This window comes from Lepidochelys olivacea (assembly GCF_965140295.1).
Source record: "Lepidochelys olivacea isolate rLepOli2 genome assembly, chromosome: 4".
NCBI lineage: Eukaryota > Metazoa > Chordata > Testudines > Cheloniidae > Lepidochelys > Lepidochelys olivacea.
In genome coordinates this window covers 122,689,575-122,716,094 of record NC_140414.1, presented here as the reverse complement: position 1 = coordinate 122,716,094, position 26,520 = coordinate 122,689,575, and the positions used below count along the sequence as shown (strand labels likewise).

At 40.2% G+C, this 26,520-nt stretch overlaps 1 protein-coding gene across 2 annotated transcripts in view; it reads left to right on the top strand.

The window, feature by feature from the left end:
• The window catches only part of STX18 (syntaxin 18), a 117,703-nt gene that overhangs the window by 66,922 nt on the left and 24,261 nt on the right, over positions 1 to 26,520 (top strand). For both annotated transcript variants that reach the window (XM_084627466.1, XM_084627465.1), the window contains exons 3-7: positions 9,695 to 9,810; positions 12,407 to 12,484; positions 12,663 to 12,729; positions 18,373 to 18,488; positions 24,651 to 24,739. In XM_084627466.1, coding sequence (XP_084483592.1) covers positions 9,695 to 9,810; positions 12,407 to 12,484; positions 12,663 to 12,729; positions 18,373 to 18,488; positions 24,651 to 24,739 — 466 coding nt within the window. The remainder of the gene's footprint in view (positions 1 to 9,694; positions 9,811 to 12,406; positions 12,485 to 12,662; positions 12,730 to 18,372; positions 18,489 to 24,650; positions 24,740 to 26,520) is intronic.

The window sequence follows — 26,520 nt, the reverse complement described above, 5'->3', positions numbered from 1 at the left end:
CTAACAGTATTTGAAAACAAACACCAAATCAGTTAACTATTTGTGAACTCAATAAAGCATGCTCCCTTTATACAGCTGAGAGCGCTCAGGTGATGTTAACCAGTAATAGAAAATAAAATAGTTAATTTAGAGACTGAAAATAAATCTTTCTCTGGCTCCTGCACATTGCCATACATTTTTTTGGTGCTGATTAAATCACATTATCACAGCACAGAAAGAAGTATAAGTTTGCTGAATTCATGTACTTAAATTTGCAGGTCATCTGGGTCTATTTCAAAAATATATACCTTTCCCTTTAGGAACAGAATATACCCTATTTACTTTCACTAGAAAGATTTATTTTCACATTTGTTTTCCACTAAGGTTATGGACACTATTTTATATTACTTATATTTTAAAAATCTATCTTATATTTTGGAATGATGCCATTAATTTCTACAATATTTTGAGATACTGACAGAGAAGTCTAAATGGTTGACTGAAGGTTTTTAAGCAGCATTTTTCCTCCAAATCTTTAAGAAAATCCCTACTCAAATGATATAGCAGATCATAGAAATAACATGTCTTAAAAGCTAGCAACTGGCTCTTTATCAAGACCAAGACCATCGGTTTACTAGAGCCTTGCCATTGGATAGATGGGTTGACATGGTGGTTTACAATTGCTTGGCCAGTACAAGTACAGTCATTTAGTAGCATCGTCTGACCTGAACCTTTTGCTAAACCTGGAGGGGTATCTACCTCACCGAGGCCAGGTTGCAATGCTTATGTGTTGTTTACTGTTCATGCCCAAGTCCTGAGTTGTGTGGAGTATTAGGTGCTTCTCATGAGCTAAGAGTTTTTTGGTGGTGATAATGTGTGTTCTCTGGGGAATCGGAATGTCTTCTCACTATCAAGGCTGTGGCTAGGCGCATTGCTGGTTAGTTCCTCTGCCTATTTGATGGGAAATTGCTGTCCGTTATTCCTCTAATTCTCTCTACAAATATACATACTAGATCTTGACACACTACTTCCCTGCCCTGTACCTGGCGTTGCAGAACAGATTGAGACATGTGACAGGAAGAGACAATCACATGTGGATCACATGTTGGAGAAGCCCAGGGGCTGTTGTAAGGTGCTCCAGCTTAGAATCTTGCAGCCCAACCCAAACCTGACGACACGTGTCTGGTTTAGGTTGAGTAGAGTCTGAAAACAACCTGACGTTCTTGGGCGCAGGTTGGGTTGGGTAGTCTCTGATCATCTTCTCCGGCCTGTGGGGTTGGTCAGCGGCAGCTGTGTGCCCCGCTCCTGCCAGCCACTGCTACTTCACTATGCTGTGTGTGCTGTGGAGAGAGTGTGCCAGTGAGTCACAACGTGGCTTGCTCTGCAGCACACACAGCATAGCAAGGCAGTGTCAGAAGGCAGGAGTGGGGCACACGGCCACTACCACACTGACCCCATGGGCAGGAGGTGGCTGAAGATGGATCGCAGGCCTGGGCGTAGGGAGTATGGAGTCCCCACCAGACCAAGTCCCAAGGATGAGGTGGCAGTGTTGAGACAGGTTCGGAGGGAAGTATCAGGTTCACATTGGGTCTGAAAATGACTCATGTCGGATTTGGGCTAATCGGGTTGAGGTCAGGCAGACCTCTACTCCATCTGACAATATTCCCCTAGTGACCATTCACCAGCTGTGGATAGCTGGAGTGCATTGTGGTATGCCCCATCCCCAATTACCTTGATATGCGGCATAGCGCAATATTTGGTCTATGTGGAGGCTGGTGTAAAAGCTGGCTTTACTGGCTCTATACCTGTGGGGACACTAGTGAACCCTAGTCAGAGGAACACTGCCTGAGCTATGGAGAGGGAGTGGAGCAAAGCAGAGGATCTGTCCCAGTATGTTTAATGGCATTCATTTTATTATACTGTGGGTGAGGAATTTATATGTACACTGTAAATCTCTCATAAGAAAATAATAATAATAACCAATACTTTGCAGCACAGTTGCATTGTCTTTTTCAGGTATTGACAAAACACTTCGATGTAACACTTTGAAATAATGGAAATATAATTTCAAATAATTGCTGCTATTTTCTTTTATATAATCACTCATGATCTGTCTTTAAATAATTTGTTATGTTTGAAATATATAACTTTAATCTGGCTGTGGGATGGCATTTCTACTGTTTTTCTAAAATGAGACAATCTCTGAGCATTAATCCTCCAAATCCTATTTAAAAAGTGCAAATTAGGAAGACTAGAATTCCTACTGGGATTTTTTCACAGATTTATGAAACCTCTCAATTCTTAAAAAAAACAAAACCCCACAAATAAAATGGCTAACTATGTAAATGGAAGAAGCATACGTGGCTGCACCTGTGAGTTAAAATTTTCCCCATTTCTTCCCCTAATTGGATTAGCTGGTTTATCTTCTATTTAAAGAAACTAAAATAATTTTGTAGTACTTCGCATTTAGAATTGCTCTCATTGGCAACTCTGACCTCCTCAGTGATGCATTTGGTATACCACATAGCTGGGAATAATAAGAAACCAAACAGAATAAAATACAGATTACCAACTATCTCACTTTTTACTTTTATATGCTATACATAAATAGAATTATATGTGCATGTTTATAATATACATGCTGTAAACAAATGGGAGAGTTGGGTCACATATAAAGGTTTGCACTAATTAAAATTGGGGGGAAGGTTTCCATTTATGGTTTTAAAGTGGGTTGTAATGTGCTGTGGTGGATATATAGCCAGGAGGGCTGAGATAAATATCAAATAAATCACCACAATAAAAGCTTGATCACCCTCTCATGTACAGAGCAACTATGGAATCCCTAAAAAGTGGATACAGACCGTAGATATTCTCTCCTTGTATATTATCTTACTGGGTATCTAGTGTGTTATATATGTTATTGATATAATACGCTGAATTAAAAAACTAAAGCTATAATGTGGGCACTTAAATGCATTGGACCTGTTTTGCCTTTGAATGGAGAGTTCTGCTTAAAACTCCCTGGTAGTATTTGACCCTTTGTTTGCTTCCAAATGTTTGCTTCCATTTTAGTTTATCTCTGAACTACAAGACTAATTGTAAAATGTTGTTAGAAACTATTAATTGCATAATATATCATCTATAAATAAAGAGGCAAGCAGTAGTAGATGTTTTCAGTTATCTGATAAACCTATATCATGTTAAATATATTCTGTTCCATACACCTTCTTCCAAGTGCTGTCCTTTGAAGTCAGAGATTTTGTAGAAGTGAAGCCGTGTGCATTATAAAGGGCAAGTTCAGAGTATGAAATGATTAACACATGAATTTCAGGGAACTCATAATCTCCACATTTTTATAGTTCTTTCACTATTTGAGTTGTTCCTACATCCTACTGAGTAAGCTAGTGTGCTTCTGAAACATGGATCTTTTACTTTCAGAACCAAAAACTGTCTAAAAAGAACAGGTACTGAGAATAATAGTTGGTGGGTTCTTCATAGAATCATAGAATATCAGGGTTGGAAGGGACCTCAGGAGATCATCTAATCCAACCCCCTGCTCAAAGCAGGACCAATCCCCAATTTTTGCCCCAGATCCCTAAATGGCCCCCTCAAGGATTGAACTCACAACCCGGGGTTTAGCAGCCCAATGCTCAAACCACTGAGCTATCACTCTCCTCCTCTCCCCCCCCTTCAGTTGCATGTTTCTTTTTTTTCTTTTTTCTTCAGTTTGGTAAAAGAGAATCTGTGGTGGACTTTCATCTAGGGGTTTGATGGGATGAAATAAATTTTTCCACAAATGTTATTTTTCTTGCAAATCCCAAAAAGCATGTTCTCAAATATTGATTATTTCATTGAATGTGTCCATTCCACTGTAGGCGTGTGAATGCCTCCTTCACAGTTGTCAGATAACTTTTCTCTCAGTGATACCTGTCAGGGTGGCTCAAGCGCTCTCTGCTGTTGTGTACCACTACATAGCTTAGCAGAGTCCAGGGTAACTCTGAAGTCACTTGGAATCTATACACTATGGAAGAAGAGGAAGCAGTTCCCGCCACAGCAGGCTTACAGATATCGGAGCTTGAGCCCCAAGACCTGCAGAGAATAAGGGACAGGAATTACAGGAGGTGACCACCTCCCTTCTCCTCTGCGACAGTAGGTTTCTCTTGATCAGCAGCTCAGTCTAGACACACATTTTGACAGGTTTGTTTAGGGCAATATACCAGTGCCTACAGGCCCATCTTTTCCTACCAATTATGTTTTGCAATAGTCTCTCCCACTTCCTCTGTGCTTGGACTTGTATCACAACTCTTCAGTGGGTCTTAACCTTTGTGGAGCTGGGATATTCCCTTCAATTTGGTTCTATCCCCCTTCCCACCTGCCTTCCCTGTCCCTCTTCAGGAACCACTCTCATGAGATTGTTCTTCAGCAGGAGGTCCAATCTCTCCTTTTAGTGGGCACCTGTGATGTTCCCCTGGTGTTATCTGGACCAGTGATCTGCTAGGTCACTCCAATCCTTGACTCTGGGAGCCAGCTTTACCCTGCTCTGCTGTGAGAGCCCCCACTCCCAGCCTGTTCACGCACAGCCTCTGGCATGTAAGCTGCTCCCAGCTACGTGAGTGAGCACTTTTGGCTAACCGCTGCTTGGATTGTGCAACTGAAAGACACTAGCCAATATCTCCGGTCCCAGTTACAACCCTAGGAACCTCGGTCTTGCAGTGTCCAGTTACGCCCTCTGGATGCTGCAGGTTTATATGAGTTTGTCAATTTAACAAAGAAATTGATATGTACCAGGCTTGTTATCCCACAGGGAGTCTCTGACACACTTCAGACCAAAGGCACTGCTTCAGGTAGAATAAACAAACAAATTTGTTAACTACAAAAGATAGATTTTAAGTGATTATAAGTCAATGCACAAGTCAGATTTGGTCAAAGAAATAAAAGCAAAACATATTCTAAGCTGATCTTAACACTTTCAGTGCCCTTACAAACTTAGATGCTTCTCACCATATGCTGGCTGGTTGCCCTTCAGCTAGGCTTTCCCCTTTGATCAGTGTTTTAGTCGCTTGTTGGCGGTGTCTGTAGATGGAGTTGGAAGAGAGAGAGCATGGCAAAAGTCTCTCCTTTTTATCATGTTCTTTCTTCCCTAGGTTTTGCTCCCCTGTCCCGACCCCATCAGAATCAGGTGAGCATTACCTTATCATAGTCCCAAACTGACCAAGGAAAGAGGGGTGACTCACTCAAGAGTCCAACAGATCCTTTGTTGCTGCCTAGGCTAGTGTCCTTTGTTCCTGTAGGGCTGGGCTGGGTTTGTCCCATACGTACCCTGATGAGGTGTGAACTGCCCCTCTGCTCCTGGAGAGTTTTGTTTGGGCTTGTTTTAAGCCATGAGGACACATTTTCAGCCTCATAACTATATACATTACTATAACAACAGTGTGCAGTGCACCATGAGCCTTTCAAAGATACCTGACATGACAAACTTTGTATTGGTTACCACACAATCATGTTATAAGGATGAACATGGGCGTGCAGGGTGTTCCCCTGAGGTACAGAGTGTCACAGCGCCATAGCAGAAGTTCCTCTGTTTCTCAGGGAGAAAGGTTTTTATTCCTGCTGTTTCCTTATTCACAAAGTAAAAGGCAATCTCAGGCCTATTTTAGATCTGAGTGAAACAAATACCTGAGGAAAATAAAGTTCTGCATGGTTACCCTAGTTTCTATTACTCCTTCCCTGCTGGCCTCAACTTAAAGATCTGTTCAGACTACTGGAAATTTCTCAGGTTCATAGTGAATGGAAGCCACTACCAATTTGCAGTACTTCTGTTTGGCCTATAAGGAGCCCCCCACAGAGTGCATGATGATGGTGGTAGATGCATATCTTTGGAGGTTGGGGATCCATGTGTTCTTCTACCTGGATGACTGGCTAGTGAGAGGCCAATCTGAGATTCAAATACTGTCTGCTGTGACCATCATCTAGTCCACCTTCAGCGCCATCAGTTCTGCTCCATGGAGGAGGGTTGGGGGCATCACAGTCCGAGTTCATTAATGGATGCTTTCTTGCTACCATGAAAGAACTCTGTGCTCTATGCCTGTCCTCTGATACCATTACTTCCCAGAGTCTTGTTCAAGACCAAACAGGACGATGCTTACCTCATACTGAGAGCACCAGCGTTTCCTTGACAACACTGGTTCTCAACCCTACTAGCATTGTCAATGAGATCTCATCTGCCTTTTCTGTTGCACCCAGATGTGATTTTTCAGGACCATGGCCATCTGCTCCACCGCAATCTGCAAGCTTGACAGCCTGGATGCTTTCTGGCTAACACCATTAGAAAGGGCTTGCTCAGAAGACGTTCAGGAATTACTTCTGAATAGTAGAAAGGCTTCAACTAGGTGTACTTACCTGGCTAAATGGAAATGTTTTTCTATCTGGCTCAACAGAAACATGTCTCTTCAGCCTCCATCAACCACATTTAGAGCTATCTGTTGCACCTAAAACATCAAGGTCTGACAGTTCTGCTACAGTACATTTAGCAGCAATTTCAGCTTTTCATCCTTCAGTGAGTCATAGATTGCTTTTTTGCAGTCCCAATATCAGATTTCTAGAAGGGCTAGACAGTTATACCCACAGGTACAAGAACCTGTTCCTCCAGGGGATCTCCACCTGGTGCTAGCAAAATTAATGGGATCACACTTTGAACCTTTTGTGTCTTGCTCCCTACTCCACCTTTCTGACAGTGGCATTTATGGTTGTGGTAACCTCAGCAGGCTGAGAGCCTTAGTCTCAGAATTTCCTTGTACAGTTTTCTAGAAGGATAAAGTTTACCTCCACCTCCACCCAAAATTCCTGACAAAGGTGGTTTCCAATTTCCACATTAACCAAGCAAATTATTTGCCAGTTTTCTTCCCAAAGCCTCACATGCATAGAGATGAGGATAAACTTCATTCATTGGATGTTAAAAGAGTGTTAGCCTTCTACTTGGACCACGCTGATATTGGCATCCTTTCATCAGCGAGAGACGGTGGGAATTGCAGCCTATGATGTAAATGGTTTTCAATGTCCCATATGACTGAATAGTCGAATCCGAGATTTGCATGATCTTTGGCAGTTGCAAATACGTGTGTCTTGGTTGGGAGTTGCTTGCTTCCTGTGGGCACTTTTCTCTTCAAGCTGTAGGAGCCAGCTCCTGTCATGGACTTTGATACCCTGATGGAGATAATGGCGCCACTTGTTATGATCACTTGCCAAGATTTCCCTTTGTTTGGGAGCAATTCAAAATTCCTCCATATCTCGCTTGCATGTGTCTTTATAGCGAAGCCTGGGATCATAGAATCATAGACTATCAGGGTTGGAAGGAACCTCAGGAGGTCATCTAGTCCAACCCCCTGCTCAAAGCAGGACCAATCCCCAATTTTTGCCCCAGATCCCTAAATGGCCACCTCAAGGATTGAACTCACAACCCTGGGTTTAGCAGGCCAATGCTCAAACCACTGAGCTATCCCTTCCCCCAAAATGTCTGGGATGTCTGGTTGTTCTTGTTCCCTCTGATAGCTCCCCATATAGCATGTCCTTGGGTATGCATCTGTCTTCCAGCTACTCGTCTGGGCTGGGTGGACTATACTGGGTCCTTTGGATCCTCAGTGTAAGTTATTTGTCATGACTGCAGACAAGATGAAAGGCCAACTGGCTTCCCCTTAGTGAATTTCATCCTGCATTCATTTGTGCTACCAGTTAACGAATATCCTGTCACTTCCTAGAGCTTCTGCCCACTCAAGCAGCTTCAGCAGCTTTCCTTGTGCAAGTACCTATTTAAGACATTTGCAAAGCAACAACTTGGTCATTGGTTCACATTTTTGCTGCTCATTATGCCATTTCCAGTCAGTGTAGGAATGGAGCCAATTTCTGACGGGTTGTTCTACAATCACTGTTCAGGTAGACTCCGAGCCCTTCTCCATGTTAAACTGCTTGTGATTCCCCTACAGTGAAATGGGCACGTGCAATCATTCAAAGAAGAAAAAATATTTACCTACTATGACATTCCGGGGTACAATCCAGCCAGTGAGGGGTTGTGTCACCGCCTGCCCTGCAGCCTGGGGTACCTCACAATGCTTTGCAGATGTAGCTCCCAATTTGAGCCCCTCACAAACAGCCAAACAGAATGTAGGTGACTCCCTGAGTGTCTGTGTATAGCTGCAGCCTGCAGCATACTCCAGTCACACTCTGGCTTCCACCAGCCTGAGTTACTACTTGGAGGGTGACCCCAACACACTCCCAGTCCTGAATTTTCCTTCAAAATGTGGGTTTTGCAATGTCCAGCCCTTTCCTGGAAAGTTAAAATATTTTAGGTATGTTGCCCCTGTAAGGGAAAAATGTCCAACAGTTTGCTACTTTAAATGGGGTTACCGAAACAATTCAGTTTGAATGTAACACTGGATTTGTTTGATTCAAGAAGAAAACAAGTTTATTTAACCACAAAGAGAGAGATTTTAAGTGAGTACAACCATACGGCATTAAAGTCAGAAATGGTTACAAGAGAAATAAAGAGAAAATGTCTTCTTGTGCTAAAACTTAACAAATTAGACTTGGTTCAAGATCAGATCCTTACCACATGATCCCAACAACACGGCTGTCCAAATTTCAGGTCAGGTTCTCTCCAAAAGTCAAATGGCTGCTTCCTTTTGTTGTCTTAGGTCAGAGAGAGAGAGAGAGAGATGGATAGGAAGAGATACCATGAGGTGTTTTTACCCCTCACTTTGTAGTCCAGTCCCCCTTTGAAATGCATTTCCTTGAAGGGTTACCCTGAGATAAAGTTAATTCCTGCTGTGAGGACGGAGACAAGGAGTCTTGTGGTGTAAGAGGTTCCATACTGTTGTTTGCTAAAATGCAGATCTGTTTGTTCCTGCCCCCATTCCTTGCCAAAGCATGGCCACATGACAGGTGGTTGCCCATCAGCTTTGATGACACCTGGCTAGAGGTGTCAACTTTGAGAAACTGTTTTACCCACTCTCCAAACTTGTCTGGTAAACACCTTGAGTCATAATTTCCCCTTATGTTTATAACTTTACCTATAGTGTTGCTACACACATTTCACCATGATCTTACTGACTAGTGAGTAGTTAATTTTCAAATGCTACCTCGCAAGGCTTATTTTGTACAAAGATTATTACTATAGTGGTGAATACAGGGGTACGTTCGGTCACGCCTACCTTTCTGTAAGTGGTGTTCTTCGAAATGTGTTGCACATGTCCATTCCATGACCCACTCTCCTCCTCCTCTCTATCGGAGTCTATCCAGTAAGAAGGGAGTCGGGGTGGCTCTGTCCTCTTATACATGCATGCAGTGGCATGCGACGGCCCAGGGCGCTCAAGCTGCCCTGATAGGTACTGAAGAGGGGAAAAAGTTCTCTGACAACTGCGCACGAGGCATGCACGCACCCACAGTGGAATGGACATGTGTAACACATCTTGGAGAACAACAGTCACAGAAAGGTAGGTGACTGTTTTTTAGTGATATTCCACCAGTATGCTGGGTATTGTACTTTGAGAGTGGCCCATTGCACCTTCTTGGTCTTTATGAAAATCAGGCTGAATAACCTGACACAAAAATAAATAAATAAATACATCTCGATGAAGAGAAGTAGGGAAAGGAAGGTCAAAACATACATTTATAAATTATACAGGATTTTAAAAAAATGATAGTATTTCATTTTTTTCCTCAGCCATCTTATGTCTGAATACATTAGGATGACAGACCCAGAACGTGATCAGATTGATCAAGATGCTCAAATATTTATGAGGACATGTGCTGATGCCATTCAACAGCTGAGAACAGAAGGTAAAATTAATAAAATGGTAAATGGATTATGTTAATTATTGAAGAGTTAATGATAAATGCTGATATGACTGTGAAGGTTGAACAATATTCTGAGCAACCTTTAAAAAGAAAGATACATAGGGTTTAATTTTCCATTCACTTAAACCCTTGTAACTCCATTGACTTCAGTGGAATTATTTTTGACGTACATCTGTTTGAGTGGTTTCAGAGTAACAGCCGTGTTAGTCTGTATTCGCAAAAAGAAAAGGAGTACTTGTGGCACCTTAGAGACTAACCAATTTATTTGAGCATGAGCTTTCGTGAGCTACAGCTCACTTCATCGGATGCATACCGTGGAAACTGCAGCAGACTTTATATACACACAGAGAATATGAAACAATACCTCCTCCCACCCCACTGTCCTGCTGGTAATAGCTTATCTAAAGTGATCATCAAGTTGGGCCATTTCCAGCACAAATCCAGGTTTTCTCACCCTCTACCCCCCCACACAAATTCACTCTCCTGCTGGACAACTTGTTACTTTGGATGGGCTGTCACCAGCAGGAGAGTGAATTTGTGGGGGGGGGTGGAGGGTGAGAAAACCTGGATTTGTGCTGGAAATGGCCCAACTTGATGATCACTTTAGATAAGCTATTACCAGCAGGACAGTGGGGTGGGAGGAGGTATTGTTTCATATTCTCTGTGTGTATATAAAGTCTGCTGCAGTTTCCACGGTATGCATCCGATGAAGTGAGCTGTAGCTCACGAAAGCTCATGCTTAAATAAATTGGTTAGTCTCTAAGGTGCCAAAAGTACTCCTTTTCTATCTGTTTGAGTAAACATTGGCTGGGAATGACGAACCGTGGCCACTGGGAGCTGCGGGGGTCCATGCCTGCTGATGGTCAACATCAGCAAAATGTCTTGCGTCCCGCAATCAGGTTACCCTGATGAGCCGCAGGTTGCCCACCACTGTCTTAAATCTACTCCTGGTTCAAAGCGGGATAGACCAAAGTGCACTAGGGAACTGTTAGTAGATTCACACCCCCGCTTGCCACAAACTAAACATTCATATAGACAAGCCAAGAAGAATTAGTTGTATACAACTGAGTGACAATGGTTTCATTATGCAAAGTTTTCTTGATAGCACGCTTGGAATATTGTGGCCACTGCTGGATACTGAGTTTGTAAAGGAATATGGCCAATCTTGATAGTTTGAGGAAGAAGCTTCTGATATCCAGATGAAAGCCTTGCAGGATATATTTTATGAGGGTTCATGACCTGAGTGTTCTTTTGCCTTTTTAAAATTGATTTGATTGCATGCACCAAGTCATGTCAGTACGTGGCATGTCCAAGGTCATGGTCAATCATGACAGGTCAAGCTACAAGAAGAGGACAAAATTGATTGAACTGATAAAAGATAATTTCTAACTAGGGTTTTGATTTTGGGGGTTTATTAATTTTATTTGGGGGGGATTCTTTTTAGCAATTTTTGAGTTTTATGTAGATGTCCAAAAATTGAGGGAGGGGAGGTTAGGGCTCTCTTTGGATACATTCTTTGTATATTTTACTCAAATATACTGTAATGAGTAATCTGTTTGTAATATTTCATATGCTCTTTAACATAATACTGTTTCAAACAGCACTACATTAAAGCACACTGAGGTACCCTTAGTGCTCACCAGCAGGATCTGCATGGACCAGTTAATTTGCAACACTTCAGTGCACATTAGAAATCACACTTCTGTAGTCTGTATTACTGCTCTGTGTAGACAAGCCCTTAGAAACAAGTATCTATTTCTTGTCTTTATTGTATAAACACCAATTTCATTTTTTGTATCTGAGAGGTTTTATCTGTGTTTATTGGTTAAAATCTTAAAATTAGAAGCCCGATTTATAACTAATGCCAATGGGAGCATTCCAAAGAGGACCATCAGCACAGGGAGTAGACTATTAAGAGAGGAGACTGGAACACATGGTAAAGATAAATTCAAGGAATGGGTGGGCATACTGTGTCAGGGTTGGATAACCCTAGGTTGACTTGCTAAAAAGCCGGTCTTTCCTAATATGTGATAAGTGTACCAAAGGTTTGCATCAAATTTAAGCTTCCATAGATAGATAGATACGCATCTGCAGCACTAATAAGAAATGTATTTCTGTAATGTAGCCATGGGAGCTATATGTTGTTAAAATAAAAAACATAAATATTTAAGGGCCAAATTGGTGCTTGGCACTGGGCAAGACATAAATATCAAGACAATCTCTATCCTGGAGAGTCTATAGTCTAGTACGTTACAGGCAAGTTGAGTCTTTAGATTTGTCTCTTTAAGCTTAGCTTCAGCAAAAGTCTATTTTTAATACAAATGTAATTGACACATAACTAGGGAACCTGAAGAAACTATCTACGAGCAATGATAAAAGGTAAACTACGTGATACTATTTTTTATTTTCTTTAACTGCTATTGTGAAGATATAAATTTAATTTCTTAAAATATACTAATAGATTTTTGGAAATATAAAGTTGTATATAAAGAGTATATTCTGTGGAAAACTGAAAAGGTAGGCTTTCATATTCTTCAACACAAAGTGTAAAATATTATCTTGAAATTTTTCATTTCAGCACACAAGAACGTCCAATCCCCACAAGTGAGGGAGCACAGAGCAGCTGTCTTGGATTTCATTGAAGATTATTTAAAAAGTACCCTATGCATGTTTTTCTACAAATGTATAACAGTTCAAAGTGAATAATTATTTGATTGTACAATATTGTCAACCTCTTTATTTTCATATTTTTAAGATCATACTGATAATTTCTGAGAGAAAATCATGGTCGTCTAACTACGTTTTTTTCTGTTCTTCTTGACATTTTTGAACAGGAGTGTGTAAGCTGTACTCTGAACAAAGAGCCATCCGAGTCAAACGAATGGTAGATAAGAAAAGATTGTGAGTACTGTTACTTTAAATTGCCCGGTTCCCTATGTAACTCTTTAGCTGAATAAATATGAACCTAGTGCATGGGACTAGCAAATTTCAGCTGATGCACATATTCATTAGAAGCAACAATATGTGCAGCTTTCATTGTGAACGGCAGCATATTCGTACTTTTTATGCCTGTATCACACCGTGAAGGCTATAAAATTGCTGAATGCTAAAATATATAACCATTTGTTCCAGATTTCAGATAAGTATATGAATAAACCACAGAATTGTTAAAAGAAGGATTAACAATCTGACTTGAAACCCACAAATACAAGGAAACTCTTGTGTAGATCTGAAATTGCCTCTGTAATCCATCCTTTTTAAAATTAGATCTATGCTACTGTGTGTAAGATCATCCAGTTTGGGGACAGTGCAACCTGACAATATTCCTCAAACCTGATAGGGAGGATACCCTCTCCGTGTGTAATTGTTCACTCTTCATGCCCATTCAGCTCTGATCTTTCTGCGGACACTGCTAAGAGGGATAAAAGAATGCTTGAGTTAGCATTTTTTGTGATGTGGACTAACTAGAAACTGGATTGAAACCACAAACTCATAGCTCATCAAACAGCTATTGGAAAATAACAGCTTTCTCCTGCCACTAGCATGAGTTAGATTCGAACTAGTCACCTAGAGGTGAAAAGTCTTAGTACTGTTTTACTACTCCCCTGAAACATCTGGTCATCCAAGGAAGGCTACTATGAAAGAATATGAAGGTTGTTGCTTTTTTCCAACCAAGGGTTACACACACAGCTGCCTGCAAGTTTTTTCTTTTTGGTTTGTTCATTTTCATGTGGGGAGACTGAGTGAGAAAGTTAACAATTTAAAGTTGGTCACTTCTAAAAACCAAAGTCTCTAAAGTTGTAATACTGCCAACTTTTTCTGAGTCTTCACAATGCACATTTTAACCCTGTTTTCCCTGAGGCAGGTTTTCATGTGGAAATAACAAATTGCACAATGTATGTGCCTGTAGTTAAAGTCTCAAACATTTTTCAAAGAACTCATACTCCTTTATCTGGTTAGAGTGCAAACATGTCAGATATTATTTTAATTAAAACTAGTGGGGTGGTCTTTAAATATCCTCTGGTATGTTGTATCTCCAGAATCATACAACATCTGTAATTAGAGGTGATGGGATTCACTTGAGGCTTTTCCCCTTAGAAATAAATAGCTGTAAGATATATTTTATTTTTCTTTTGTGGAGAGGTTCAAACCAACTATATTAGAAAGTCAGGATAACGCCTTACAATTTTTTGTAACCCATTGAGAGGCAGCTTCTCATACAACACAATGGAAAAAAACCAACCCAGCAATAAAGTCTTGCACATTAGGCATAAAATCTTGTCAGATTCAGTATTCTTCATATTGAATTTTGAAGAAAAAAACAGTTTGATTCCAGCAGTCATCTAATTAAGCTAATAAATGTTCCCTGCTATTCTGCTCACCATGTTGTTGTGCTATCACCTCCATGTGAAGCCCATTTTCAAGATGCCTCATTGAACTAAATGGGGAAAACAAATCAATTTTATGTGCGCTAACAATGGAGCAAAAGAGATACACTAGAAGTTAGAACTTCTCTCAAGGCTAAGCAACAGTATAACACTTAAATAAAATCTTGAGTAAAAGACCAAAATATGTTGTTTTGCCAGTCTTACCCAGTGTAAGAACCAGAAAACAGATGTTAACCAGGTGGAGGCTGTATGCACTGCAGATGTGATGTAATAGCTAAATTGCTATTTAAATTAAAATTCAATTTAAATAAATCACAGGGCATAAACCAATCTTTCTGATGACTTAAAGAAAAATTGTTTTTTTTCATATGCCTTCAACAAGTTGATTTGTAATTTCCCTAAGGATTTCAGTAGACACTTCATGTGATAATAAGAATTTGTTTTATTATTTAAACTAGGTTTTGTTAAAGTCTGCTGCATTGCAGACTTTTTATTAATTGTTAATTGAAAATGGGTATTTTAGCATACTCTGGAAGGTAAGGATTACAAAAAATAAAGGGATATATTTATTTAAAAGTCAATTAATCCTTCATCAGATCTTCTTTACTGCAGTTTAGCAGGCATTAAATATATGCTTGTTAATAGGATCCTTTTTTAGTATTATATAAGTAAATCTTGTTTCTCTTTATTTAGATGAGCATTCTAAATCTTAAACAAACTATCTGGGTGTTGTAATTTCCTGACATAATATAATTTGGCTTTGTGTATTCAAAACTTCTGCCAATTAGATTCGACTAATTTCCCAAAATGAATGTTAAGAGAAGTGGGCTGTTTCCCTTCCATTTTATGTTGCTAGGTTACTGACCTAGTGGATGGTGAGGAAGCAGTAGATGTAATATATCTTGATTTTTAATAAGGTGTTTGGCACAGTCCCCTCTGATATTCTCATAAACAAATTAGGAAAATGCAGTCTAGGTTAAATTACTATAAAGTGGGTACATAACTGGTTAAAAGACCGTACTCGAACAGTAGTTATCAATGGTTTGCTGTCAAACAGAGAGTGTATCTAGTGGGATCCTGCAGGGATTCGTCTTGGGACCAGTACTAGTCAGCGTTTGATTAATAACTGGAAAATGAAACGGAGAGTATGCTTATAAAGTTTGCAGATGACACCAAACTGAGAGGGGTTGCAAGCACTTTGGAGGACAGGATTAGAATTCAAAATAACCTTTAGTTTGAGAAAAGAAGGCTGTGGGGGACTTGGTAATAGTCTTCAAATATGTTAAAAGCTGTTAAATGAAGAATGTGATTAATTGTTATTCATGTCCACTGAAGACAGGACAAGAAGTAATGGGCTTAATCTTCAGCAAAGGGAATGTAGGTTAGATATGAGGGTAGTTAAGATCTGAAACAAGCTTCTAAGGGAGGTTGTGGAATCCCCATCATTAGAGGTTTTTAAGAACAGGTTGGGCAAGCAGCTGTCAGGGATGGTCTAGGTTTACTTGGTCCTGCCTCAGCAGAAAGGGCTGGACATGATGACCTCTCAAGGTCCCTTCCAGCCCTACATTGCTACGATTTTATGAAATGTGCCTAATCAGTTAAAAATAGTTATATTAATTGATATTTAAAATTATATTTTATCTCCGATTATAAACTGTTCATAGGTACAGACTGCAAACTCTGGCAGTGGATACAGCTTTTAAAGAGAGAACAGATTTTTTATTCAACTCAAGTTAGTTTTCATTTACATGGGGAATTAGTATTGTATTGTTTTTCAGAGCAATTATGCAAATTGTTATTGTCATCTTCAGCAAGTCATAGATTTCTATCTATAGTACAGATGCAGGAGGCTTTTTTTTACTGTACATGCTTCGCCCAAGACCCAGTTCTTGTAGTTAATTTATAGGACCAGAGTTCATGTTACCTCTCTTTTTGTCTTGTTTTAAATATAGTGAGAATGAGCAGATTAGACTTTTTATCCCACTTTCTCCATTTTTTATTAATATCCTAACTGGGTACATACCAAAGGAATTATACACAAGTATTTAGACAGAGTAAAAGGTCATATGTGAGATTTTTTGTGTGTTAGAGAAAGCTACTGCAATACCTAGTGCACTGGGTTGGCAGGTGTTATTGCCTGATAGTTTTTATCAGTCATTTGCATTCTTGGGTAGCAAATTTTCATCAATACTTGAAAAAATATAAAGAGGTCAGATCTGCTATTTAGTTTCTCCATATAACAGCATACCAGTTTAGCTTCAGTCCTCCAGTCCCTTGCTATTAGAGTTCATAGCTGACAAATACAAACCACTGAAGTTTACTGCTCATTTTAAATTCCACTATTACTCTATTTCTGTATTTTTTTAGGAGAAATATGTGTGACGGATATTTAGCAAGAGATCGCTGAATAAATAACTGATATTTTAATTGGTCTTTTAATAATAATAATACATTAATTAATCCCTAGATCTTATGTAGCTCTTTTCATCAATAGATCTCAAAACATTTTACAAATGAGGTCAGCATCATTATCCCCATTTTACAGATGAAGAAACCAAGGCACAGAGAGATGATGTGACTTGCCCAAAATCACTAAACAGGCCAGTGGCTGAGCTGAGGATGGCATTCATGTTTCCTAAGTCCCAGCCAGAGGTGAAAGTAAGCCGGTCCAGTCCGGTATGGCGTACCGGCAAGAGCCAGTATGCCGTGCCGGACCAGACCGGCTTCCCCAGGCTGGTGCTTTAAAGGGCCCCAGGTTCCACGCAGTGGCCAGAGCCCCAGGCCCTTTAAAGTGCTGCCCGAGCCCCACTGCTGGAGCCCCTGGAGTAGCGGTGGCAGGGCTCCGGCCGCGCTTTAAAGGGCCAGGAGCTCCGGCTCCTGTGGGGAGCCCTGAGCCCTTTAAAGTGCCCCCCGAGCCCCGCTGCCGGAGCCGTGGGGTAGTGGTGGCAGGGCTTCAGCGCTGATTTAAAGGGCCAGGGGCTCCGGCCGCTGCGGGGAGCCCCGCACCCTTTAAATCAGCCCCCCTGAATCCCCGGGGCTGCCCACAGCAGCCAGAGCTCCTGGGCCCTTTAAAGCGCCACCCAAGCCTCACTGCCAGAGCCCCGAGGTAGTGGCGGCAGGGCTCTGGCGGTGATTTAAAGGGTCCAGAGCTCTGCTGTGGTAGCGGCGGCCAGAGCCTGGGGCCCTTTAAATCGCCCCTGAGCCCCGGGGCTCCCAGCTGCCTCTGCAGCTGGTAGCTCTGGGGGTGATTTAAAGGCCCCAGGGCTCCCAGCTGAAGCCGGAGCCCTGGGGCCTTTAAATCTTGATTTAAAGGGCCCGGGTATTTAAAGGCCCCGCCTCTTCTGGTTGAGACCACGCCTCTTCCTGTCGAAGCTACGCCCCCCTGCTCAGGACTCCGGAATACAGGTAAATCCTTTAAGTTACTTTCACCCCTGGTCCCAGCCCAATGCTCTTTTCATAGCACACTTATTAATATTACAGACAGTTGCAGGGAGTTACTTTACAATAAATCTGTACATCACATACAAACTTTCTTGATTTGTTTCTAAGTATCTGCTATGCTCTTTGGCAAACAGTATATGTGACATTAATTTTCCTTTACTGGCTGCACTACTGGAGTACGTTGGCTTGCTGAATAAAGATAATTATGTTTGAAACCAGATGCTCAGAGTTTATATTTTGTTACCTTTGCTTGATGATATTTTGACAATATATACAGTAAGAACTCAAAAATTACTTGAAAAGTAATGTTGAATTGGCCATTGGCCAAACAGAAAGCATGTTTGGTATTAGAGGACTGTTTAAACAAATTAGTTTAGAATTGACATTTTAATATGCTAGGTTTATCAAAGGAAGTTCATTGTAATCCTTAGTAAGGCTGCAATAAATGGATACAATATTTTGCTTACCCTGAGCAAGTAATTATTTTTTTCTGGAGTGAGTAAAATGTCCTTCATTTTCTTTATTATTCTCAAACATCATGGTAAAGGGTGGTAAATAGATTTTGTGTCTTGGCTGGTAAATTTTCGTAAGAGTTTTGTAAGGCTGACTTTACTGTATGGTATATTTCTAAGTAATCTTTCATCAACTCCTTATTCTCATTTTAGGGAGAATCAGCTGTATAAACTTAGTTAAATTATGGGCTCTTGTGTTGTAGGTCCAGACTTGAACCTGAACAGAGCAATAAAGCTCAAGCATCCTCTTTCCCTGAAAAAATTGTAAAGAATTCTTCAGAAGAATCTGAAGAAAAACCTGCTTATGAGGAAAACAAAGGTAAGAATCCAATCCTATTAGTTTTTACTTTTGTGGCAGGCACTCTTCACCCAACTGGATACCTTCCTCAGATCACAGATTACACAGTAGCAGCCGTGTTAGTCTGTATCCATAAAAAGAAAAGGAGTACTTGTGGCACCCTAGAGACTAACCAATTTATTTGAGCATAAGCTTTCGTGAGCTACAGCTCACTCTGAAGTGAGCTATAGCTCACGAAAGCTTATGCTGTAATAAATGTGTTAGTCTCTAAGGTGCCACAAGTACTCCTTTTCTTTTTTCAGATCACAGAGCTATTGTAAGGCTTCCTCTTGTCACTTTTACTTCCTCTTCTTTCTCTCTCCCTTCCTATGGTAACCAGGCTGTCGCAAAGCAGATTCTGAGAGTGAGGCAGCAAAGTCTTAAACTTTGTGGCATATTTCAGAAGCATTCTTCAGCCAATGGCAAAAACTTTTTTTTGAAGCACATTTTTCCACGCAGAGCTGCCAGCAGAGATCACTATAAACTTTCCCAAAAGCCTTTGTTCCCTGGTTGTTTATAATTTCCTGATTTTTTTCCCCCCAATATTTAGGATATGACAGTTCAACCCGTATTAAACCAACTCTGTGAATATCTTGGTTCTCACTTTTTTAGTACTCCTCTAAATGCATCTGCCCCTGAGGTCCTGTAAGATTCTGTAGAATTTCCTTAACTGATAAAAGGGCAGGCTGTCTGAAAATTAGCCTACTATATTATTAAAAGAACATCTGCTCTTTTAAAGCCCAAGGGAGGCACTCAATCTAGCACCTACAACAAAGATTTGGAATGTTAAGAAAAAGAGTGTGTGAATTGAGGGAGAGGAGGCAGATGGGATGGCAAATATCTGGTTCCTGTGAACCACAATCCTGATTTTTGCTCTGAAAGGATTGTGTCCTGTCCATCAGTAGGTGAGCATTGCCTGATAGCGAGGTTGTTAAAAATGGTACTTAGGATAAGTATTCAATTCAGCCAGTTCCCTTTAGGCTGGAGCCTGAGGATAGTGTTAGAAATTCTCTAAAGGTGTCTGCCTGAGCCTGTGAGATGTGTCTCGCTTTTCTCCTCTATCTGTCAAGATAGCCTTCTCAGATTATGTCTAAACTGCAAACCACCCCTCTCTCCCAAAAAAGTGTTTTTAACTCAGGTTACCTAACCTGCATTAGCCAGCTCTGGTTAAAATAGCAATGAAGACACAGCAACTTGGCTTTTAATTCAGGTTAGGGAGCCTGAGGTTGAATTTAAGTTGCTAACTTGAATTAAAAGCTGAGTTGCTGTGTCTTTGCTGCTATTTTAAGCTGAGTTGGCTAAGGTGGGTTAGCTAATGCAAGTTAAAAGCACACCTTTTTTTTGCAGTGTAAGCATATTCTAAGTCTGCATCAGGGCAGGTAAACTGGCAGAACTTTTTTGCAGGAAGCCTTTCTGTGCAGTACCAGCAACCTCAAGGATAGTTTCAGGGTTCATCCCCAAAGGGACCTCTATTTTCTAAATGATGTTATGGAAACAAGTGCTTTCTCCAGCATTAGTTCTGCCGTTTGATCTGATAGAAGAGCCTGGGTACTGTATGAATATGATATATAGCACTGAAATTCTGTTTAGAGGGAAACAAAAAGTGGGATGACTGTTACTTGAAGTTTGGGTCAGACTGCATCTGATAGAGGGGAATATGTACATGGAGACAGTCTATTAATCAGAAGGGTATTTCTGGTCATCAGCTATTGAGTGCTTTTCTTAAACAATTTTGGTGAAAGAGGCAAGCCCCTCTGAGCAGTGATTTTACATGTCATACGGAAGGATGATTGGGGAGAAGTGGAAACTCCATTTCTGAATGAAGGCTTTAATTTTGAATGGTCCCTCAGCACATACAAACATTTTAATCCTCAGATGCTGTAGTTTTATCTACTTAACCAGCTACATTTCTGAAACTTTACAGTAAGCTTTTTCTTCTCAAATTGACCCTGCTATAAGACATAAAGCTGCAGACTGTGAGTGTCTGTTTATGGTACATGCTACATTTCCATAGTAAGTCTGAGCAATGCAGCATGTAGGTTATAGTCATGTTTTTCCTTAGCTCATATTATCAGCACCTTACAGCTGTGAGGCGCTCCTGCAGAGAACCGGCAATGTAGTAGTAGCGTCAGTGGTTCTGTGTGGTTCCAGACGCCTAGGACACCACTGCAATTTTGGACAACTCTGTGCAGCTCAATCGTCCAGAGCACGGTTATAATATTCAGCTCAGAAATCTGTGTCATGCCACAAGAGACTCTAGTCTTTGATTGCCTGGGGCCATCAGATCTGATAACAAGATTACACTGCAAAGAGGTGTCACTTATTGCACCTTTCACCGCATTTCAGACTTGATTGTGCTAGTTATTTTCATTATTAGCCTACCTTTAATTGTTTAGAAGCAAGTAGCTAAAAGTGTGTTTTATTATATAAGTAAAGCTGATGCAGAGCTCTTAGAGATGCTAATTACTCTTTGAGAACACTGTGAGGTCTCTCTGAAAATAGTTCTACCTGGAATATTTTGTACACGCCTACATTACCCCCACTCACCCTACACCCCGTATTCTTTGGTGACTGTATGAGGTTGACTTAAGAGTTTGCTGCTATTGTTTATAAAACCATAATTTTCATTATGGCGTCACAGTAGTGAAAATGATGGTGATGCTATCAATAGGGGATTTCAGAGTAACAGCCATGTTAGTCTGTATTCGCAAAAAGAAAAGGAGTACTTGTGGCACCTTAGAGACTAGGATTGTGAGTTTAAATCTTTTGACCTTTCATTTCGTAGAAGTGTTTTCTGTAATAAAAAACAAACAAAAGAAAATTGAAAAAATAGAATCGAGGTTATTTCTAAATAGAATATTTTCCATGGGGTATCAGTAGCTTGGGGAATGGTGATCGTTTGCATTTCTGAAGTGTCTATCACCATAGCCTCTGGGCACTCTTACACAAACATCTGTGCTACAAAGATTGTTCCCTGCTGGGAGCATAGCTCTCGCCCAAATCCGCACGTACTCTGCCCTTTGTTAGAACATTTGGAATCTTGGATGAATCTTTTTCCTCAGTTCATCATCGTTTAGTCTGTTCTCTGGCAGATTAGATTACTTTGTTTTGATACTGAACACCTTTTTTACATCAGAATTATAAAAAACATGGATCATTGTAGGAAACGCCCATTTGGTGTTTGATAAGTCTTGAAAGATTATATATTGCCCAATTTTGATTTGCTTATTACAAACAGGACAGTTTGTTTATGGCATGAAATATAAATTATAGCTTCTGAATTAATCCTTCATTTTAGCACTTCTTTCATTTCAGTGTGAAGTAAACCAGTTTGGAAATGGGTTAAAAGGAATTTGATAGTTATTTAAAACAGTTAATGCATCTTTCAGAAACAACAGAGATATGAAGTACTTTATTTCAGCAATCCTAGGAAATAGATATTTTTCTTTCTCTAGGTTTTGCTAGATGAATCATAATCATTGAGCAGCATTAAGGTATACCCCAGGAAAGCCCAAAATCTGCTTTCCCAGTAGCAGGAAACATGCTGTAGTGACAAGAGCAAGCTGTAGCTCACGAAAGCTTATACTCAAATAAATTGGTTAGTCTCCAAGGTGCCACAAGTACTCCTTTTCTTTTTGCGGATACAGACTAACACGGCTGCTACTCTGAAATCTGGGAAGATGAGAGAATGTCTCTCACCTGCTGCTTACCTTACCTATACCAAATAAGTATTTGCTTATTAATGAACTTGTTGGATACACGTACTGTTTCTTGCCAAGTATTGGCAGTGCCTGTAAATAATTGGTTCCTTGGGGATAAAAAAGGGAATATTTATTATTATTTTATAGTCAGTTCCGTAAACTAATTATCCTCTTTTCTTTGAATCAAGTGAATAAGCTCAGAATGACAGATGAAATCTTGAACAACTACTTCACTGAAAACTGAACAGGATATTTTCCTGAAGTGACATGTATTCATTATAATTTTGGTGTAACATCTAAATAAAATGATTTATGTCTCTGTGAAATACATGTAAAGAGCTGATGATGCCCCAGGGAAAATATAACCAGAATTATTTGTAAACAATCTTATATGTTTTCTTATCTTAACTTGCTTTTATTAGTTAGGGCACTTGTAAGAAACAAAAAGTCTGGTTTTCATAAGAGCTAAGCTGATCCTGCTGCTCATTCACAATCCCTTGTTTGTAACATTGCAAACATTTCTACAGAAACCAGTTGTGATGTCAGAAACCAGTCCTATAATTTTTGGAGAAGGAATGAGCAGTAACAGAAGCGTTTTTTTTTTAAAAAAAGATGGGTTTCATGCAGATGTTCTGGTAACAAAGAGCAAGAGGAAAATATCCCCTTAAAATATCTCTCATGAAATTGTTTTTAAACAGACTGCTGTCAGAGGTTTCCCAAGAGAAGCTGGTTTCTTAGAAAAAAGAAAAGGAAGACTTGTGGCACCTTAGAGACCAACAAATTTATTTGAGCATAAGCTTTCGTGAGCTACAGCTCACTTCATCGGATCCGATGAAGTGAGCTGTAGCTCACGAAAGCTTATGCTCAAATAAATTTGTTGGTCTCTAAGGTGTCACAAGTCCTCCTTTTCTTTTTGCGGATACAGACTAACACGGCTGCTACTCTGAAACCTGGTTTCTTAGAGTGATGCATCAACATTGCTTATTTAACTGAAAACATTCAGATACAAGATTATAAACAATTACAATAAATCAAATAAAAAAGTATCTAAGCATCTAAATAAGGAAAAATATTATGATTAACAGCAATTCCAAAACCTACTAAAAAGTGAAACAAAAACCTTTCTGCATCTTAGTTTTATTACTTGAATCTGGTAACTCTAAGCAACCAAGGCATAGAGTCCCTTGTGGGATGGCACAGATCTCTGTGCTGAGGCTTGTAACAACGTCCCAGTTGTGTGGTAGTAAAGAACCTCCCAGGGATATGGTAAAAACTCTGACACTTTGGGTACTGATGCTGCTTCTTGCCAAAACAGACAAAATGTCAGAATCAGTTGATTCCTATGAGATAAAAGGAATGAAAAGAAAGTGGTATTTTTCTCCTTGTACAGAAGTACCTTGTAGTAGTTAATCTTAAACTTCAATTTCTGTTGTATACTCCATTTTCAGAACTTATATATTTAAGATGTTTTAGGTCCCAGTGTTGCAAATCAATAGGCAACTTCACTTATGAGAGAGTAGCCCTATTGAGATGAATGGGGCTGCTCCAGTATGTAAAAAAATAAAAATTGGTGTTAAGTGATTGCAGGATGGAGCCTGATCTGACTTGTTGCATGTAGGCAGACCCTTTGTGAGGAATCAGTTGCATGATTGGGGCCATAATCTTCAGAGTCAACAACATAAGGAAACGAAATCAGTCTTGGGAGGTTTATGCTAATATTTTGAAATGAGGTTCTGGGTTTAATTTTGCAAAATAATGTGAGTAGCAAGGAGGTGGTTTTCTGAAATCTCAGGAAAGGTAATGGCTTCATACAGTTGGTGTCTATTTCAAAAGTAAAGGAGTACTTGTGGCACCTTAGAGACTAACCAATTTATTTGAGCATGAGCTTTCGTGAGCTACAGTGGGCTACAGTGGGCTACAGTGGGCTGTAGCTCACGAAAGCTCATGCTCAAATAAATTGGTTAGTCTCTAAGGTGCCACAAGTCCTCCTTTTCTTTTTGCGAATACAGACTAACACGGCTGTTACTCTGAAACCTGAAATATTTCAAAAGTGTACATATATTTCTGTTAAAGTGCAAATTATGGGAGAAATTACTTTGTTTCGACTTTTACAGATGTCTCGTTTCCTGAGAAAGGAAACGATGCTGCGAAGACTTCTGCACGGGCTTAACTTTATGCGCTATGAGTAGTTCTACTTGCTGCAACGTCCATACTTCAATGCAGCTACTCCCAGTGACAAAATTAAGCGGGTGTATAAATCTTTGGCCCCAGTCCTGCACTTGTACCTTAGCGGTGTGAACTGCTGATAGATGTAGAGCATGAATCTCAATTAACTAGAAATGAAATCTAATCATTTGATAGTTGATACTAAATGAGTAAGCGGTGGTTGTAGCTTCACATTTCAGTATGCTGATGTGTTTGGGATTTTTGGTTATCTTTACAGATCAGAATCTGACAGATGCCAACTCCAACTTTGGGCTGTGGGGGGATGGCAAAGGTGAAGATGAACTGTCACCTGAAGAAATTCAGATGGTAAATTCTGTTTTATTTCTTCCCTCCCGCCCACCTTTCCAGCTAATGCTATCTGTGCATATGGTGCATTAAGGAACACAGTACACACTCTCACTTGGCTCTCGACTTGCTTTTTGTGCAGAGGAACTTAAGAACAAATGTGCCTTTTCAACTTGGTTTCCTAATTCTTAGTATCAGTTAATATTTAAAATTGCTACAAAAAAAGAGAGATTGCTGTGCAGCCATGGTATTAGTGAGAGAGTATTTTTCAGCAATTAAAACTGCCCATTGAAATTTAAATTTAAATTGTCCTTTTAAATTACTGCTAGGGTTTGCTGTTTAAATCAGCAAACCAAGGAAGTCATGGCAACATTAAGAGAAGCATAAAAAAACATTTGGAAGATAAAGATAGTTGCTGCTGCTATTGCCGTCCCTGTTCGAGTTGTTCTGTTGCCAGTTACTCTTATGTAATTTTATTCTTTTTATCTGTGAATTTTTAGAGCTTACAAAAGAGATTGAGCAGTTTTTTTAGTGTGAATAGGCAGCCTGCAAGCTTTCCTTCACAGCTGTCTGTGCAGCTTGCTTCTTTGCCACTTTATGAGGCTTGTTCTCAGAGCAATGTGTTGGAAAGCTAGAAAACTCAAACCCTGGGACTAACAAATGCTCTGATCCCAGTTGTCAGAAGGGGGTAGGTAAGGAGAGAGGCAGTCTTTGAGGCTCTTCCTACACTAGGGAAATTTTCTGAATCTTTCCTGCCATTGCTAACACCAGGTTAGCACTATCCATGTCAGCCATATTGGGAGTCCTGGTGTAAATAGGCCACTGGCTATCACCATAATTTCATGCTCTGTGTCAGTTAACCCTGCTCTTGGTAGAGCTGATTGACATAGTGCTTTAAAACGCACGTAGCAGCTGTAGCCCATCTACATGGGGTCTCCATGTCACTGAACTTTCTCTAGTGTGGACAGGACCCAAAGTATTCAGAAACCAGGTCTCGTGGGGCTTTAAAGTAAACACCTTGTATTGCACTTTGAAGCAAACCAGAAGCATAACAACAAACAGGCCATAGGTTTTAATGTCCTCAACATGACTAGTGTTGCTAAGCAGAAGGCTGCTGAATGCAGCAGTATCTGAAGTTCCATGATGGTATTCAAGAGTAGCCCTAGGCAACGTTCCCTCTAATTTTTTCCATCCACGTGCGGATTGAATTTTGTTATGTGTATCAATATTGAGGTAATGTGTGGATATGTGCCACCAGTAGAAACAAAAAACTAGATATAATATATATTTTTAAAAAGTTACCTATAGGGATAATTACACCAGCCAGGACAGATTAGGCATTTTAGAACTCACTACTCAAAGAATTAAATGTAAGCGTAAGAGAGAAATAAAAATTATGAAAGGCATAGACCAATAAAAAAACTAAAATAACAGCACTTTGAAAGAATAAAATTACAGAGAATATGTGTGCATTGCAGGAAGTATCAAGAAGTAACAACCACAATAATACAAGTATGTGTTGGGAGGTGAGTGTGAAAGACTGTGTGTGTGTGTGTGTGTGAGAGAGAGAGAGACACACTGAGTGTGTGTGTGTGTGTGAGAGAGAGAGACGCATGCTGGCCCTTTAAGTATGCTGCCCGTTTAAGTAGATTGGCACTCACCAGTCTGAAACCTGTTTGTTCAGACAGAGAAGCAGCTGCCAGCAAGCTCCGTCCCACTCCTGAATCCTGTCATGTCCCCTCCTTTGCTCTATGGAGATGGGGTACAGGGGTGGGGGAGGGGGAAGAGGACACCCTGACTTC